General features: G+C 34.0%; 2 protein-coding genes and 1 pseudogene across 3 annotated transcripts; 1 reads left to right on the forward strand and 2 right to left on the reverse strand.

Moving 5' to 3' along the window:
* On the forward strand, positions 5,371-8,017 carry LOC109231277 (probable polyamine transporter At1g31830). Of its 2 annotated transcripts, none has more exons than XM_019396888.1 (2): positions 5,371-5,563; positions 5,995-8,017. In XM_019396888.1, the coding sequence occupies exons 1-2, from the start codon at positions 5,561-5,563 to the stop codon at positions 7,435-7,437; spliced, it is 1,446 nt and encodes a 481-aa protein (XP_019252433.1). In that variant the 5' UTR covers positions 5,371-5,560; the 3' UTR covers positions 7,438-8,017. The 2 variants fall into 2 exon arrangements, with proteins under 2 accessions (XP_019252433.1, XP_019252434.1); XM_019396889.1 differs by having other exon boundaries at positions 5,371-5,465.
* LOC109231660 lies at positions 8,125-9,666 on the reverse strand (annotated as a pseudogene).
* On the reverse strand, positions 10,326-13,846 carry LOC109231661 (increased DNA methylation 1-like). Its single transcript, XM_019397305.1, has 9 exons — positions 13,427-13,846; positions 12,899-13,192; positions 12,481-12,612; positions 11,629-11,757; positions 11,409-11,434; positions 11,138-11,224; positions 10,947-11,046; positions 10,572-10,785; positions 10,326-10,417 (listed from the first exon to the last, which is right to left on the reverse strand). The coding sequence occupies exons 1-9, from the start codon at positions 13,844-13,846 to the stop codon at positions 10,326-10,328; spliced, it is 1,494 nt and encodes a 497-aa protein (XP_019252850.1).

Consider the following 18,464-nt stretch of genomic DNA (forward strand, 5'->3'; position numbering starts at 1 on the left):
CTTGCCTTGTTATGATCATTTAGATCATTTGCTCATCTTCTTTATCAAGAAGTTTATTTGAAACCGATTTGTCTATACGCTTTAAGCGTACCATAGACTTTGTCCTTCTAGGACTTAACAAGAGCATTTGCAACGAGAATATAGTTACTTTTTTTGGGTCAGCAAATGCGTGTGGCATGCTTTGCAATATATTGCAAATGAATTATCCTTTTTATGAACTTCAAGTTCATATTATCTTATTCGAGGATCAAGATGTACAAATGATAATTCATTCCACGTAACTTTTCTCAACTGTTTATCATGTCTCTCCCTCAGGTTAGAAAAACTAACTTGTTTCCTCAACTTTGAGAATCCATCTTTGTGTGTTATGATATTAATTAAAATATACACCGCACATCAATAATAATAAGATGGAATTATTTGGTTCCTGACCCTGAACCACTTGTGAGGGGAGAAAATAATATACTTTCGTATATAACGTATATCAAACTGATATAGATAACTTTGTTCTCATAAGCAATTGTTTAGCTATTAAGTAGAGGCACTTAATAAATCATTTTGCTAAACCAACTGTGATGTAAACCAACTTATCAAGATGAACTTCTTGAATAGAAAATCTGGAAATTATGCTCGAAATTAAATTATTGAGCAAGTTACCTCGCAAATACCATGTTGCGGGTTATTAATAATCGCACATGTAACCATCTCATAGATGCATCTTATGTGGTATACATGGCAGGTGAATGGACCCATATTCACCTTTGATATTTCCAGAATTCATGGGATTCAATCCCAATTTTAGTTGGTATATTAATTAATGAGAACAGCAACATAAGAGAATTCGTAAAGAACTTTCTAGTTCTTTAATATTTACCCATGTGAATTCTCTTTTATTTTTGCACATCATACTTAAATTGATATGGGTAAATCAATTACGCCAACTGAATAAATTATCAATATTGATAAACTTCAGATTTACACCATGACGTGTGCAATTATCAATAAACTCCAAGTTTATTATGATATGGATTTTTATACCAATAAAATTCTCTTTATTGTGGCATTCTTTTGTTTGTGTAGTACAAACTGGAGAATAAAGCGGGTAGCTTTTCACATACATATTACCCCGCTACTAGTTGTAGAAATAGAAGATATTAAATCTTTCCTTTATTTATAGTCTCAATATAATCAACCGCTTTCGCGAATACTTTAGAAACTTAATAAGTTTCTTTGAGACTTACTACGATAATTTTATTTCTCCAAAATAATAATAATTTGCTCTTCCAGAGCTCTCAATTAATTTGGTACTATCACATATTCATCAACATCAATATGGTGAATATCTCTTTCAAAGAGAAAGTTATACCATTATGGTTATGGTCAAAATTATATGCAAGTTCTGTTTCTTGCATTACCGCTGTCTTTTAATAATCACAATGCCAAAATATTTTGGCGTACAATAAGTACGTGACCAATGACCATTTATGCCATAATAATGACATTATTTTCTTATTTCCTCTCAAACCTCCTTCTAGAGGTGAGTGTGGTATATACCACAAGCACGCTCATATTCTTCCAAAAATGAATATGTATTCTTAAATCAGATGTTGTCACATTCACATCATGAATGGACCATAATCATCTATATGTGCTTTATAAAATCTTATGTCAAATCGATGACAAATATTACTTTCACAGAGTGAAGGATTATTTTGAGAATCCTTATTATTCTCATTATCACAATGATGACGATTATAATTTCGTCTATTGCCACATCCACATCCATTGATACCTTCACGGTAATAATTTTATCTTCTTTCAGACTTATCACATATTGCTATCACATTCTCTTAAGGGAATGAGAATGGAGCAAATTCAATGGGACGGACTTTTAATTCTTTGCCCACAACCATACATGAATTTGATCATGGCGGGCATAGAAATTTTACCACTTCAGGTGGTTATAATTTCTTACAAACTCCATTAGAGTTATAATCAAACTTTGTTGTCTTTGCTTTGTATTTAAAATTAAAGTATAGAATAAAAGAGAAAAATACGGTAAAATACTTACCTTAAATCCAGAATTTTAGCATGAAGGAAATTCATAGAACAATTGACAATCATTGTGATCAATCCCAAAGCTTCTACTCAATTGATTAGAGTCTCGTGCTGATAACGTGTTATGAAACAATAAAGAAGAAGAATATTGCAAGGAAAAGTAGGGAGAGAGAATTCTTATTGATTTTGGGATGAATTACAATAGAATAGAACCCTCTATTTATAGGGAGAGGGTGACTTAGCCACCAAACAATGAACCCTAGAATCTCTCTAAATATAGACATTCACCATAAATACAATTCTATTTATAACAGTTCTGGCCTTTTTTTTTTGGTTGTCATATTGTTAAAATTTAAGTCTCGTGTTGGTATGTGATTTTAGATCTGAATTCCCTAACAATTAGGCCTCATTTGTTTGCACTTAATGGAGGTCTGAATCTTAATCATTCAGATCTCTGACATTAAGTGCGTTTGTTTTTAAAGTCTGGATCTTAATTATTCAGATCTTAATCATTAAGTGTGTTTGTTTTTTTTACTTCACAACCACTTAATGGGTCTGAATAGGTCTGTATGATTAAGATCTATAACAGAGACTTAATTTCATTAAGATGCTATCACATATTCATTATTAACTGCTGCCACCGCCTACCATTATCAACTACCACCATGCCGCCACCATCACCACCACCACCACCACCCTACTACCACTACCACCCCCACCCCCACCCCCACCTCCACCACCACGCTACCATCATCCTAAATCATAGCCTCCATTATTGACCATCACCACCTACTATCCCCACAACTCCGACCACCATCATTCTCACCCATAATCAACATTCATTTGCCTCAACTACCACAACTGATCACCCCATCACCATCAACAACCACAGCCGGCACTGCCCATCATTATAACTTACCACCACCCGACATTATTAACTATCACCACCCACCACCACCATCTTCAATCATAATCGCAACCACTACCAATTACTACTAGCTACTATCATGAACCACCATCATCAACCAAAACTACCACCAACCACCGCCTCTAGTCGGCATTCACCCGTTAGTCATCACCACCAACAACTATCATATTTTAAAAAATAATATATTTTATTGATAGAATATTAGATTAGTTAGTATTTCATTTGAATTTTATGTTTATTAATTTTTAGATAAAAATAAATTTTATACATTCAGATGTTAAAAATCAAACAGTCTTAGTTATTTCTATTCAGATCTAAATACACATCTTAATATATTCAGATGTGTATTCAGATTCAGATGTGTTAATCTTAATACACATCTTGATATTCAGATGTGTATTCAGATTCAGACGTTTTAATTTTAGAAAAAACAAATGAAGCCTTAGTTTGTAGTACTAGTAGTGTGGTTGCGGCAAGATTTAGCTTTTTTGTGATAAATAGACATAATTGAGTTATTTTCGTCACAAAAATCAGTTTATTGACTTATTAGTTCAAATAAATTAAAATTAGTTTGATGATCATATATGAAATTAACCCCTTCTACTAGCTAGGTTATTGCTCTTGCAATCTTTTCTAGAACATTAAGAACTGTGCAAATGTTATCAAATATTAGCGATCAAAGCAGTAGTTTACTCTCAAAATTAACATGGGCGGATGCACATGGAACGAAGCAGTGTCACCCAACACCGCTTTATTGGAAAATTTTATAAAATATATTTAGAATATTGTACGGTTACAATAAGTTAAAAAAAAGACACCATTTGATGTATATTGTAAATTGGCACACTGATTAAGTTCCTAATTTTTTGTAAGATTAGAAGTTCAAATCACAATTAGATCGTATTTTTGTCAAATACTTAAGAGAGCTTCTATAGCTAAAAATTGTGGTTACATAGATTTTAACTTATGGGAAACTACCAGCAATTTTCATTTATAAGTACCTCATTACAAAAATGGGTCAATTCATAAAATATTGCTAATACTAGCCAAATATTATAATATTAGCCAATTAGCTATTTGTAGCAAAAAAAGAACAAATTGTAGCTTTCTTTTGAGTTGGTATTATTAAAATAGATTGGGTACATCTCAAGGAGCTTGAATCTCAGTTTTGGGATGATTTGGTGAAGTTTTGAGGTGGTTTGAATTGAAAATTCGAAGTAAAAACTGAACATGAAAAAAAAGATATGTGTATCATACTGTGTATCATCTGTGTATCACATATGTATCATATTTGTATCAATTGTGTACCACATGTATACCTTTGTGTGAGATACATGCTTTATACATGTTTGATACATGTGTCGCAGAAGAATTTTTTGAACTCGATTTAATTACGAATTTTGATACAAAACTAGTCCAAATCACCTCCAATCTTTCTCAAATTTTGTATATTGACTTATCTATATGTTTTCAATGAATTTCAACTATACCCATTGAAAAAGTTCCTTTTTGCTTAGATTTTTGGAATATTACATTTTTTTTTGTATTTCATTACCTTATTTGCCACCTCATCAATGAAATTTCCTTTCCGTCTTGCATTTAATGTTGCTAATCATGCTTAAAAAATATGGAAGGAGATTTTTGTATGTGATGCTTTGAGAGAAAGAACCTTACTTATTTGATTTTTCTATTTTTATATGTCCTTGGCTAGTTTTGGTAAGGGGAGAAATTCAAAAATAGCCAGATTTACAAGTGGTCGTTCAAAAATAGCCCAGTTTCAAAAATAATCAAAATTTAGCCACTTTTCATGTGAAGATAAATCTGTGCGAAAACAATGTTCAAAACCCGAAAAATACGCCAGTATATTATGCTGGAGTTCCAGCATAAGTATACTTGAACTCCAGCATATTATACTGGAGTTCCAGGATAAGTATGCTGAAACTCCAGCATAATATGATGGAGTTCCAACATAAGTACACTAGAACTCCAGCATAATATACTGGAGTTCCAGCAAAGTATACCGGTCCAGTATAATATGCTGGAAGTTCATACACAAGTGCTCGAATCTCCAGTATATTATGCTGGAACTTTCCGTATGTTGTAGTTCCAGCATAATATGGTGGAAGTTCATAGAGAGGTGCACCGAACTCCAGTATATTATGCTGGACCGATCTCTGTTGCAGCAAAATAGTGACTATTTTTCATTGACTTGATAAATGCTGGCTATTTTTGAATGACCAGTCCGAAAACTGGCTAGACCGTGCTATTTTTACGATTAAATTTATTCAATTCTCTTTTAAAAATATATAGAAATAAAAATCTTTAGCTAGGAAAAAAAAGGGCTTTCACTTGGCATTTAGTTGGTACAGTAGTATAGTGCCACGTGAGTGACACTAACACCCACCCCCCTTTCCTCTCAGTTGCACTGCAAATACGCAGGAGTTAGGAGCGATACCTTCGATCTATCTAACTGCTCTGGGTTCGTTTCAATCATTAAACGCTTCTGCTTGAAAAATCTTTGGCTTTTTGAGAGCAAGAATGCTGGAATTTCCCCATTGAATTTAGTTTTCTTTCATGGTCTTATTCTCTTTACCTATCTCCATTTTAATCTTTTATTTTTGTATTATACTGCTTTCTGTACATTTGACTTTTTATATCTTCTGCCTTAGCTCGGATCTGATGCATGCACAATAGGTAGATGGGAAGCTTTTTTCATTTTCAAGATTTTTCAAGATTTAATTTTTTGCTCTCTATGCTGATGTTTAGATATATTTATGACGACCCATTATGTGATTTTGTTATTATTGATTGTTTACTATTGTTTTGGTAAGTTTAATTGCATTTATTGTACTCACCCATGTTGTCAATTGTCAAAAGTTGCTTCTTTTTGTTATTTTGTTCCTGTAGTTAGCTAGTGTCTGATGATCTTGTGCTGTGTTGGTTGAAGTATGATGAATATGTGTGCTGTGATTAATTTTTGTTAACTTGAAATTTGTTGGAAAATGCAGAAATTGAGGGTTTCAGCTCACAGAGAAACTGCAATTCCAATGGGAGATTTCAATGGTGCAGAGTACATAGGGATTAATGAGGTTCCATCTCCCAGAGCAAATAATGCTAGGAAAGTTTCAGTCTTGCCTTTAGTTTTCCTCATTTTTTATGAGGTTTCTGGTGGTCCTTTTGGTGTTGAGGACACTGTGCAGGCAGCTGGTCCTCTTCTTGCTCTTTTGGGTTTCTTGATTTTCCCATTCATATGGAGTATCCCAGAGGCATTGATTACAGCTGAAATGGGCACCATGTTCCCTGAAAATGGTGGTTATGTTGTGTGGGTTTCATCTGCTTTAGGTCCATATTGGGGGTTTCAGCAAGGTTGGATGAAATGGCTGAGTGGAGTCATTGACAATGCGCTTTACCCCGTTATGTTCTTAGATTACCTGAAATCAGCTATCCCTGCATTAGGTGGTGGGCTTCCTAGAACTATAGCGGTTTTGGCCCTTACTGTGGTTCTCACTTACATGAATTACAGAGGTTTAACTATTGTTGGATGGGTTGCTGTTTCGCTTGGTGTATTGTCAATTCTTCCTTTTGTGGTTATGGGGCTCATTTCGATTCCCAAAATAAGGCCTGAAAGATGGTTAGTGGCCGATGTACGCAGTGTTGATTGGAACTTGTATCTGAATACTCTCTTCTGGAATCTGAATTATTGGGACTCGATAAGTACTCTTGCTGGAGAAGTACATAACCCAAAGAAGACTCTGCCCAAGGCTTTGTTTTATGCTGTGATTCTAGTCGTTCTGTCTTACTTTTTCCCTTTATTGATCGGTACTGGAGCTGTTCCCCTCCAGCGTGACTTGTGGACTGACGGCTATTTCTCTGATATTGCGAAAATGCTGGGTGGAGTTTGGCTTAGAGTTTGGATTCAAGGGGCTGCTGCAATGTCAAATATGGGGATGTTTGTAGCCGAGATGAGCAGCGACTCTTTTCAGTTACTGGGTATGGCGGAGAGGGGGATGCTCCCTGAGTTCTTCGCGAAGAGATCTCGTTATGGAACTCCTTTACTTGGGATTCTCTTCTCAGCTTCTGGTGTAGTTTTGCTCTCATGGCTAAGCTTTCAGGAGATAGTAGCAGCAGAAAATTTCTTGTATTGCTTCGGAATGATCTTGGAATTTATAGCATTTGTATGGTTAAGGATAAAGTGCCCCAATGCACCACGCCCATTCAAGATACCTGGGGGAACTGTTGGAGCCATCCTGTTGTGTATACCTCCAGCCATTCTTATATGTGTCGTGTTGGCCTTCTCTTCAATGAAAGTAATGGTTGTAAGCCTTGTTGCTGTTGCAATTGGGTTGGTGATGCAACCATGTCTTAAGTTTATTGAGAAGAAGAGATGGTTGAAGTTCTCCGTTAGTTCTGATCTTCCTGATATTACAACACATGGATCTTTACTTCGTTGATTCTCTTATAAGCAGTGGCTTTATGTGGTACAACTATTCCACTAACATGTCAGCGGTGGAAGCTGTGTCAAATTCTTATGATGGAGTGCATTGAGATAGAGCGAAACCAGTTGAAGTGGCTGCCAAAGTTTGGACGATCCTTCTCTTTTAAGGATCTTGTGGTAGCTTCTAAAGTTGTAAGTTTTATTGCCCTGCTCTTGTGCCTACTTGTGTTAGTGTCTAGTAGCTATGATGTCCAGAGCATATAGCAGAAGTGGTTTATCCAATGTTGGATGATCCTTTTCTCTTTAAGGATCTTATAGCGATAGATTCTCATCTTGTAATGTGTATTTCCCTGCACACGTGCCTATTTATAGTTAGTGTCAAGTTGCATTAGTGATAGTCATTCAGGAATTGCTTCAGAAATAGACAGTGATTTGTTTTTCCTGAATTGACTACATTTTGTGTAATGCACAGTGAGCTAGTAAGACTACTAATAGTAGAGGTGTAACTGAATTCATATGTTCACAAATGAACCGCTGTTATATATGTTTGAACTAATGATGTTTATTTAATAAACAAACTCAAGACGTTTATTTAACTGTACACACTTCAATATGGTATCTGAAGTTTGAACAGATAGAGATCCTGGGTTCAAATGTTACACAACTAGAATGCAGATCACGTCTATAGATTTGAAAATGAGTCTCAACTAGAAATAAGGAATTTATTGATGGCAACAACTTTGCCCCTAACTCTCCTAGTAGTCAAAAGACGGTGCCGCAGCTCAGCCCACGTAAAGGGTACATATTTTCTAGGATTGGAAACTGGATCAATAAGCTGAGGAGGGCATTCAATTGTTGCACTGCTTGTTGGATTCAAGAAATATGCCATTGATAGCCTTTTCTTTTCCTTATTCACCACTGCTCTGTGTATAACACTCTTTAACCTTCCATTTGTCCAAGCCTGCAAGAAACAAAGATTCAATACTTACTTGAAAATACACAAAAACATGTGTGTTTGGTATGGCAAAAGTCATTTTTTCACGAAAAATGTTTTTTGTCATACCAAACATACATTAAGAAAATTGCTGTCTGATCATTGTAGTAATTATGATTTTCTTTTTTTTTTGAGAGAGAGATAGATAGAGAATGACCTCAAGGGTGTCGCCAATATTGATGACAAATGAATTGAGAAGAGGGCGGACTCCAATCCATTGTTTGTCATCCTTGAGGATTTGAAGGCCACGAACCTGATCTTGATACAATATGGTTAAGGTTTGTGGATCTGAATGGATCCCTATACCTACTATCTTCTCTGGGAGGGGACAAGGCGATATCTGCTTATCCTGAATATAGTAGCCTCCTTTTCTTCAAAGTTTTTGCTGAAGAAATCATTTGCTAGACCTATTCCATGAGCCAACATCTCCAATATAATCGTTCCTAGCTTGTCCATCTCTTTCATGTACTCTATCATTGCATTGCTATTTAGTTTATCAGAGTCAAAACCAGCAAAATAAGCATTTTTGGTAAGATTAGTCAAGTAAACTAAAGTGCACTCTTTCTAGCAACTTAAACTTAGATGAACCGGTCACTCAATTTAACGTGGTATTAATTAGAGCAGGTAGAGGTCCTATGTTCAAATCTCACATTTTACTATCACCTTTCGTGAAAAGAAATATCCACGTGCTTGTCTCATCAAAATGAATCAAGCTCGCACAGTAGGGGACTGATTGAAGATATAAGTGTTGTATGTTTACCTAAATGTGTGGTATTGTTCCCCACAGACCTTTTTGGCGAATTGGACAACCATTTCAGGTGACTGAAGCAGCTGCAAGATTTCAGCCCAAGGCAAATTTTGCTCATACTCAGGATTTGAGGCGTAATATCCTAACGGTAAGCTTGATGTTTTGCCACCTTTGAGCTTTTGTTCCATGGGAAGATCAAAGAGCTCCTGCAAGCGACTAGTATAGTTCTCAACTATCTCACTAGGTACCCCATGATCCACAAGCTTAAAGAATCCCCATTTTTCACTTGCTTTCACCATATCTTGGCAGACATTTTTGTATAGTTCTTGATTGTCCCAAATACCATTAAGACTAATCACTGGAATATCGTTAATTACATCTCCGAAATCATCGTGTTTTAGTGCAGGCCATTCTTCCTCAGACCATATGAAATCTTTGACTTGCATTTTCTTGCCGTTCATTGAAAGTGTCTCAATATGCTCTCCTTCAATTCCAGGTGCCATTGTAGTACTTGATATTTTTGACGTAACGTGTTTTCAGTCTCTATATACAGAAATTTAATTTGAGGCGTCCTTTTCGGGGTCAAAATAATGGAGAGATTTAAGAAAAGAAAAATGGTACTATCTCTTGCATTGTCGAGGCCATTGTTTTCTTGTTGTTGCCACCAATGTACCGAATAGGAAAGCTCTCTAGGATTCTTCAGCACTAAGTTCATTTAGAAAATATTCATTAATCAAAATTCATGTTTAAGCAAATAAACACTACTAATCTCAACCAAAGACTGAAACCAAAAAAGAAAAAGAAAAACAGACATCTGCATGTCTATGAACTTGAAACTCTAGTACAAAAAATTATAAGCATAACAATGATCACGAAAATCTAGTACATATAGAGTACAACAGTCTTAACTAAATAGTATATAGGCATGACCTATGATATGTTAATGTCTGGCTAAGAGATCAGTTCAAAATTTGAAATAAAAGGCAGTCGATGCACAAAACATTCTGCGTCCACACAAGATCCGGGGAAGGGCCACACGCCAAAGGGTGTGACGTAGATAGCCTGCACTATGCAAGCATTAATGACTGCTTCCACGCAGTTCAAAATTTGAAATGCTCAGCACAAATATAGGAAGTGTAGTGACTTTGGCTATGCCATTTAACTAGCAGTCCTCGTCCTCTTGAGACGGTTCAACATTCAAGTCAAAGGGTCTCGGTTCTTTAGATTTCGCCGGGAAACTCTGTGTCTCTTTGGCTGCAACAACAAGAATCAGGCTTCAGTTTCAAATAAGTCAGGATCGGTTATATAAATCCTCAAACATCTGTTCCGCTTTATTAAGTCAAGATTAGCCATAATTTTCTTATATTTATGGTAGGATGGAGGAGGATTAGTAGGGAGGGAAAAAAACCTCGAGAATTAGCTCGACATGTCCTAGCCAAAGTAGATGAAACGAGATCTTTTTGCAATCTCGTTGCATCATGGAACATCAACGTATTGTGCAGCTTCATCTCTTCTGGTAGTGGTGATTCGACTATATGAAAAATATATTTAGTAATCCAGGTGCCTGTGCGCTCTGATACTGATGGAATTACCAGCTTTTCTACCTTCAAATAGTGAAGGACCTGCATCAAATAAGATCATCAGCTCAAAGTACTTCTCCAATAGCTATTGCTAGCCGTCCATAAAAAGTGACAATAAATATTAACTTGAAAATAAGACAAGTTACCAGCTACGATAGGTTAAAACATATCGATATGGTATAAAATTGAGATAAAATTCTTACTGATTCAATGGTAACCATTAGCTCTCTGCACATTCCTTTTCTCCTATATTTCTTGTTTGTTGCAATGAAGGGCATTTCAGCAAGCTTTGGTCCATGGATCCTTAGAATATTAAGTAGATGTTTAGCACAAAAAAAGCATACTTTTGACACTCTGATGCTAAATTTGGTTTAAGAAAGATATATAATAATACCTTATGGATGCTGCAGAAATGATTTCCTCATTCTTTTCTAAAATAATAGTGTAAAAGCCCCTGAAATTCACCCTGTTAAAATTTGACCTGCAAGAAGTTTTCATTAGAACATAAAAAAGGCAGTCCGGCGCACTAAGCTCCGTTATTCGCGGGGTCCCGAAAGGGCCGGACCACAAAGGTCTATTATACGCAACCTTGCCCTGCATTTCTACAAGAGGCTGTTTCCACGGCTTGAACCCGTAATCTTCTGATCACATGGCAACAACTTTACCAGCTACGCCAACCCGTGACTTCTTTCTATATTTCATTAGAACATAGAAAGAGTTAAACATTTTATATATCCTTTGTGCAATATATGATGAGAGATTTGTAAATTACCCACAATTGTAGACCACACTTTTAATGACATCAATTCTAGTATGTCTGTCTGTAATTTGCTCAAAACAGTCTTCCATAAGTCTTCGTGCCACGGCTAGCTTGGAGTGGCATACAGTTCTTTGATAATCGTCTTCTATATTAATCCCAGAGCCATCATCTGTGTTCTTAAGTAATGTCCATTTGTAGCTTCCCTTGGTCTCACGTTCAACACCAACAATGCTCCTCTCCAATGTATCATAGACCTTCACAATTATGATTCATTTTAAAAGCATCTCAGTTATCATTAACAACTACTAATAAGACTATTAGTCCTTTATAAGCACAAGGTCAATGTGTATTTCTATGCTTAATATAGACACAGAAAATGATAGGTGAGTTCTTCTAATATGTCTAAACCTTAGTCGGCAGAGTTATTCAATGCCTTTGCTCAGTGGCGGAGGCAGGATTTCTGCTAAGGGGGTTCAAAAAAGAAAAAATTAAAAGAAATTGTGGCCAGTGGGAATTGAACCAGCGAACTCACAAAGGTTTTGAAGCCCCTTGACCACTGAGCTATGCTTTTGGGCCGTGTCAGGGGATTCAAAATATAATATATAGTGACACAAAACGGTGCCTTATATGTATATTGTAATTTTACGGCAAAGGGGGTTCTTCTGCCCCCCTAAATCCGCCGCTGCCTGTGCTGGTGGGAGGTAAACTTACTTAGACACCACCGTTATAGAAAAAAATAAAGTTTCAAAAGTACAACTCTATCAAAATTAACTGCTTTCAGATATTGAGAGTATTACCTCATTGCAGCTAGTGTCACAGAATGTGCCTTGTGGGGGGTTGTTAATGTCTATGCTGATTTTCACTCTGGTTAGATGGCACTCCCAGTGATCTGCAGAATAAGGGATATTGTTTTATTTTTCAATTCCTAGTGCAAAAGAGTTTTTACCAGGGAACAAGAAACTCAAAAGAGTACAGACAGGAACCAGAAAACATTTCTTACATTTTTTCTCACACTGAGAACATTTCAGCAAATAATCGTTTTCATTAGCAGGAACACCACAGAATTTGCAGACACAAAATGAGCAATACCACGACCCTTTAGGAACCTCCTGCTATACAGAAATTCCAAAAAACTTCAGTGTCAATATGATTAAACCTAATTAAAGATAGCTATGTAGTGAAGGGGAGCCTTGTCGCACTGCTAAAGTGTTGTTGTCGTATGACCTGAAGGTCACACGTTCAATTCATGGAAACAACCTTTTATAGAAAAAGAAAGGTTGCATCAATAGATCCTATATGATACAACCCTTCCTCGAACCCTGCACATAGGGGGAGCTCAGTGCACCAGACTGCCCTTTAGAGATAACTATATGATGAAAGAGTTAGATTTATCACCTTCATTCCCAAGCACTTATCATGATGATATGTAGTGCTGCATTTGTCACAACACAGTAGAACACCTCCATCAGCACAAATCATACAAGCATCATCACAAGAGTCACTAGCATCCTCGTTTTCGATCAAATTAAATCGACGATAATTACGTTCTTCCGGAAGATCCCAAGCTTGAATCATGCAAGACAAGAGAGAAGAGCATGTTTCAGCAATGAAAATTTTCTCATAAGGTTTACTAGATGTTCCTCCAGCATGAGTACCGAGCTGAGGATCTACCAGAAACAGCCCCTTTGCCTTCTTAAAGGTAGGGTTAAGGTTTGCGTATACTTTACTTTCCCCAGACCCCACTTGTGGGATTACACTGGGTATGTTATTGTTGTTGTTAGCTCCAGCATGCGTACAAAAGTCAGCCACTGTGAAAACATAATTGCAACATGAACAAAGTATGCCTTCTTTCCTTATTTCCCCCTGCTTTGTTTTTGGCTCCCCTTCTTCCATGACAAAAACTTCTGCATTTTCTTGAATTACCTTACAATCTATTAGCCATGAAAGTATTGTTGTTGTCCTCTGTCTTTGGTCATTTCCTTTTCTTGAATTCCTAGTTCTACCTCTCTTTGCTCTTTTTCTTCTTCCCCATTTAAACTTCTCCTCACTTAAAACATCAGAACTTTGATCATTTTCAGATGAAGATGGTTCATCTATAATATATCGCTGCTTTTTCGATTGGCACTTTCGTTTTCTTCTTGTCCTCATTGAAGAACTTGCAAGATTTGTGTCATCTTCACTGAGATAGCCATTTATGGGTTTAGCCAAAATGTCTTTTTTTGCCTTTTTCTTTGGTAACTTTGGACTATAATGCAAGTCAGTGCTACTGTCTGAAGATTCTGGACTCCAAGAAGAACTAGAACTGCTTTCCTGTTTCTTCTGTTTTCTTGATCTTCTAACCATTTTTTCAGGTATAAAAAGAAATCTGTTTTGACTTCTTTTCCTTTTCCTCCTGCCTTTGACAATAAACAAAAGGAGATAACTCATAAGGAGGTGAAATAACAGTTGTTGTATGCAAAATTTTCCAGAATTAGAAATGCATGCATGAAACATAATAAATGGTGATTTGTTACTCTTTTCACGATGATTCTTGTTTTTATAATGCAATTGATGCAAAAAATTTGGAATGGTAACTGAAGAGAAAGAAAGAGAGAGCAGCTGACACTATAATAAGTGTCAGCTGGTTAATCAAAAATTTGCAAAATTGGTATGCAAAGTTTAGAGTTTTTAGTTTGGGTATTCTTATTTCTCGAATTCAATCCAAATATAGAAAAATGTGTTTCACAATTAAATTGTTTACAGTTTGTTGCTCTATTTTGGTTCATTCTTTTGACTTTTGATTTACTTGGTACCCTAGGACATACGGTCAGACCTCTCTATAACAATATCCTTATATAACAACACTTCACTATAAACGTCAAGCTTTTCCAGAATCAAATTTCATATTCTGTTATAATAGTATATGTTTTCTATAATAACAATTCGCTATAACATCCAAAAATTTCCGAACGAGATTGTTATAGAGAGGTTTGACAGTCGTACAATTGAAGAGTGGATTTTGGGAGTGGTGAGTAAGTTGTGTGTTGACTAGGCCAATCAATTATCCAATTTCCATAAATACCCAAATAAATAAAATTGATTTAAATCAATTTAAATGACACTCTTTTGAATTTGATATGTTCTAAAATATTTGACAGAATAAAATTATTCTATAGAATATTTATTGCTTCAAGAATTCAAATTCATTTAACAATTCAAATTGTAAACTTTGATGTTATAGTTTATTTGTCAAACTAACTTTTTGCCTATTATTAATAGTTTTCACTTACCATTAATATGATGTTTAAGCCAAATTAACATTTTAAACTTCATGTTTAGTTGAATGCAGTACCTTTTTATTTGGATATGTGAAGATATAATTATAACTGACCTAATAATTGTTTTAAAATTTATAAACCGCTAAGTTTCGAACTTCACCTAATTACTTTCAAATGTTTTCCTATATAAAGTCAAAGTTATGGCTGTTAATTTTGACCTATCTATATTTAAATACGTAAACCGCTAAACATAGTCAAACTTAGGCAGATCGACCTAGGGTGTCAATGGTTCGGTTCAGGTGTTTATTTTATAAAAGTTGTGCCATATCAATTTCTTGATTATTCTATTATGTATAACCAAAATTAGACTTTTCGAAATCGAAACCGTTATACGGTTTCTCTTCGATTTTGGTACGGATAGGTTAATTTTCGGTATTTTTTTAAATATTATGTAAAACTCACTAGTAGAAGTAGAATGAAAATATGAACTAACATATGTACTTTTATAGGACTTAGCAAAACTCTCTAAATATTTTTACTGTTTATAGAGTGATGAATTAAGAAAACATGAAAGATGGCTAGAGTATAGATCCACCGACTATTCTACAACAACGTAAAAGAAAGTAAGCAAAGACAAAGAAAATATATATCACACGAGTGAAAAGATATTAACCAAGCTGGGACTTAAGAATAAAGCCCATAGAAGATTAAATATTCAAAAAGATAAATCTAAATCAAAACATATTCAATACATTATAGTTTGCTACTCATAATTCTTAGCATACTTTGTGTCTTGCTAGTGAATATGCTAAAATAATTTAATTTCAGTAGGAGTAACATAATAAGTTTGGGAATTAGTTTTTTTAGTTTAATTACTTGTTGGCTTGAAATTGTTTTCATAATTCCAAAACCCAAGGAAAAATTTCGTGCTTTATTATTTTTAAACTCGATATATAAATATATTTTTCACATGTAAATTTATTCGGTACAGTTTGGTATTTTTTCGATTTATTTTCATAAAATAAAGACCTACCCTAATTATCGGTACGATTATAGATTTATATAAAAACCTACGATTTTATTTAAAAAATACCAAAAAAACGGTTTGATACGGTACGATTCGGTCGATTTAATTATTTTTAAATATTCATTAACACCCTAGGTCGAGCAACTTATAAGTCCACAAGTGAAAAACATTAGTCGATTTATTTGATAAAAAATAAAAAGATACCTTAATCAATCTATGGAAACTAGTATGCAGATTTAATGAGTCATATAGCATTTCAGCCCATCAGTCGATTTATTTGATGCTTAAATCATACGAAAGGAAATATATTCAATAAATTATAGTTTGTTACTCATAATCGTCAGAGTACTTCGTGTCTTGTTAATGAATATGTTAGAAATAATTTAATTTCAATAGGAGTAGCATAATAGGCTTGGGAATTAGGATTTTGAGTTTAATTACTTGTTGGCTTGAAATTATTTTCATAATTCCAAGACCCAAGGAAAAAATTGCTTTATTATATTTAAACTCGATATAAATATATTTTTCACATGTAAATCTATTTGTACGGTTCAGTATTTTTTCGATTTATTTTTATAAAATAAAAAATTTACCCTAATTATTGGTACGGTTATAGATTTATATAGAAACCTACGATTTTATTAAAAAAAAAAAACCAAAAAATGAGTTCGGTGCGATACGATTCAATCGAATCGGTTTAATCGATTTTTATATATTCATTGACACCCCTAGGTCAAGCAACTTATAAGCGCTCAAGTGAAAAACATCAGTCGATTTATTTGATAAAAGTAAAAAGATACCTTAATCAATCTATTGAAACTAATATGCAGATTTAGTGAGTCATATAGCATTTTCAGCACATAAATTAAAACAAGACAATTGAAATGAACCTTTTTACCTAAAAGAATTTTCGCCATACATTCTAAATGCTGATTTTATTCAATTTCATTGCATACATTATCAAATAAATAGATAACACATTGTACAAGTAAAATTCAAGCAAAATTAACAATGAAAATCTCACCTGAAAAGTAAATCTTCTTATCAAACCCACCAAAATAGAAAGATCTTCTATCCGGGGCTCCGACGAAAACGATTCTACGAAAAAATCTATGATTTTCTAGTTATCGATAGAGAGTTGTACTCTAAGATTGACAATAACTACGAGAAAGATTTTGTAAGACTAGAAATGAAATGTGTTTTGATGAATAGCGGTAAGTTTTATACACCTAAAATAAGAGAAAATTATTTCGAATGTAATCAGAAAGAGATTATCAACAGAGCGACAGAATCTCCTCTTATTCTTAAGTGAAAAAACGTTTTTACCTTATAAGAAAAGAGCGGGATAATTATTACGTTCACAAAATTCAATATTATTCTTTCATACTTTTTATATTAAAAATATTATTGTATTTGTTTTTTCAATTGCGTATCAAAACAATGGATTAAGTAGTCACTAGTCCAGCTGAACGCGCACTAATAATGTGTTAATGAAAAAATAACATTGTACACCGCTCTCAAAATAATAGTCAGAATATAAATATATATTTGTATATATTTTTTTTGTGTGTGTGTGTGTGTGTTTTGTAAAAATATACTAAAAAATTTTATACGCTTTTGCGGCTAACGAATATAAATAATTTTTGGCGCGGGTTAAAGTCATCTTCGCCCAATGTTAATTGATGGCTCAGTATGTTGATCTTTTTTCTTTTATTGTTTATTTATTTATTTATTTAAGTAGGTCAACGAATTGAACTTCATTTAACTTTCTAAAATCTTTATTGTTTTAGTTTTGAAAGTTTATCCTTTTTTACCTCTATACAATTTTGGAAAACTAATGAAGACATGAAATTTTGGTGTAGAAAAATATGCTAAAACAAATTTACTGTAGATTTATCAAATTAAAAGAGATTGAATTATGAGAAGTAGGTACAACATAAGTAAGGTAATGTTGTATAGTTTGAATTTGATTAATAAGATTACACATTTTTTTAATATTATAATCAGAATATTTTTTAAATCAGAATTTCTTTGTATCCTGAAAATCTAATAAAACTGAAAATCGACGAACACATATCTAAAGCTGTTTAATTTTCATGTTTTTTTGAAGAAAAAACTAGATAAAATTCAAAATTGTATTTTAGAAGTGTTACTTTTTTTAGATCAAAGTTGACCGTAAAAAATAATGGACTTTGATCTAAGTCAACCCGAAAAGCGAATATAAATGGTAAAAATTCCTAATACCTTATAAGAACACAACAGCTCACTTTAAAAATGTGAAATTATTCGCATGCTCAATAGTTTGACAATTGTATATGTATTGCTATGATAAAATGTTAAAATAATGCACATTATACTTTACTGAATTTCAAAAGCTAATTAAAGAAGTGAGAACTAAAAAGATAAAGTTAAAAACAAAAAAGAAAATCCAAGAAGTGTCCATGGCTTGATTCGAGTCGGTTACTTGCTTTAAAAAATCAAACCAATATATTACATTAGTTTATTGCATTTGTAAAAGGAAAAAAAAAAAAAAAAAGAAGAAGAAGAAGAAGAAGAAGAAGCAAGAACACTACTAAAATTGTTGTAGTTAGTGTTGGGTTTTTGTATTTAATATATATTAAGTACACAAAAGAGGGTGAATGGGAAATGGATGAAAATGAAATTTTTGAGTGAAATT

The sequence above is a fragment of the Nicotiana attenuata genome, chromosome 8 (assembly GCF_001879085.1).
Source record: "Nicotiana attenuata strain UT chromosome 8, NIATTr2, whole genome shotgun sequence".
Taxonomy (NCBI): domain Eukaryota; kingdom Viridiplantae; phylum Streptophyta; class Magnoliopsida; order Solanales; family Solanaceae; genus Nicotiana; species Nicotiana attenuata.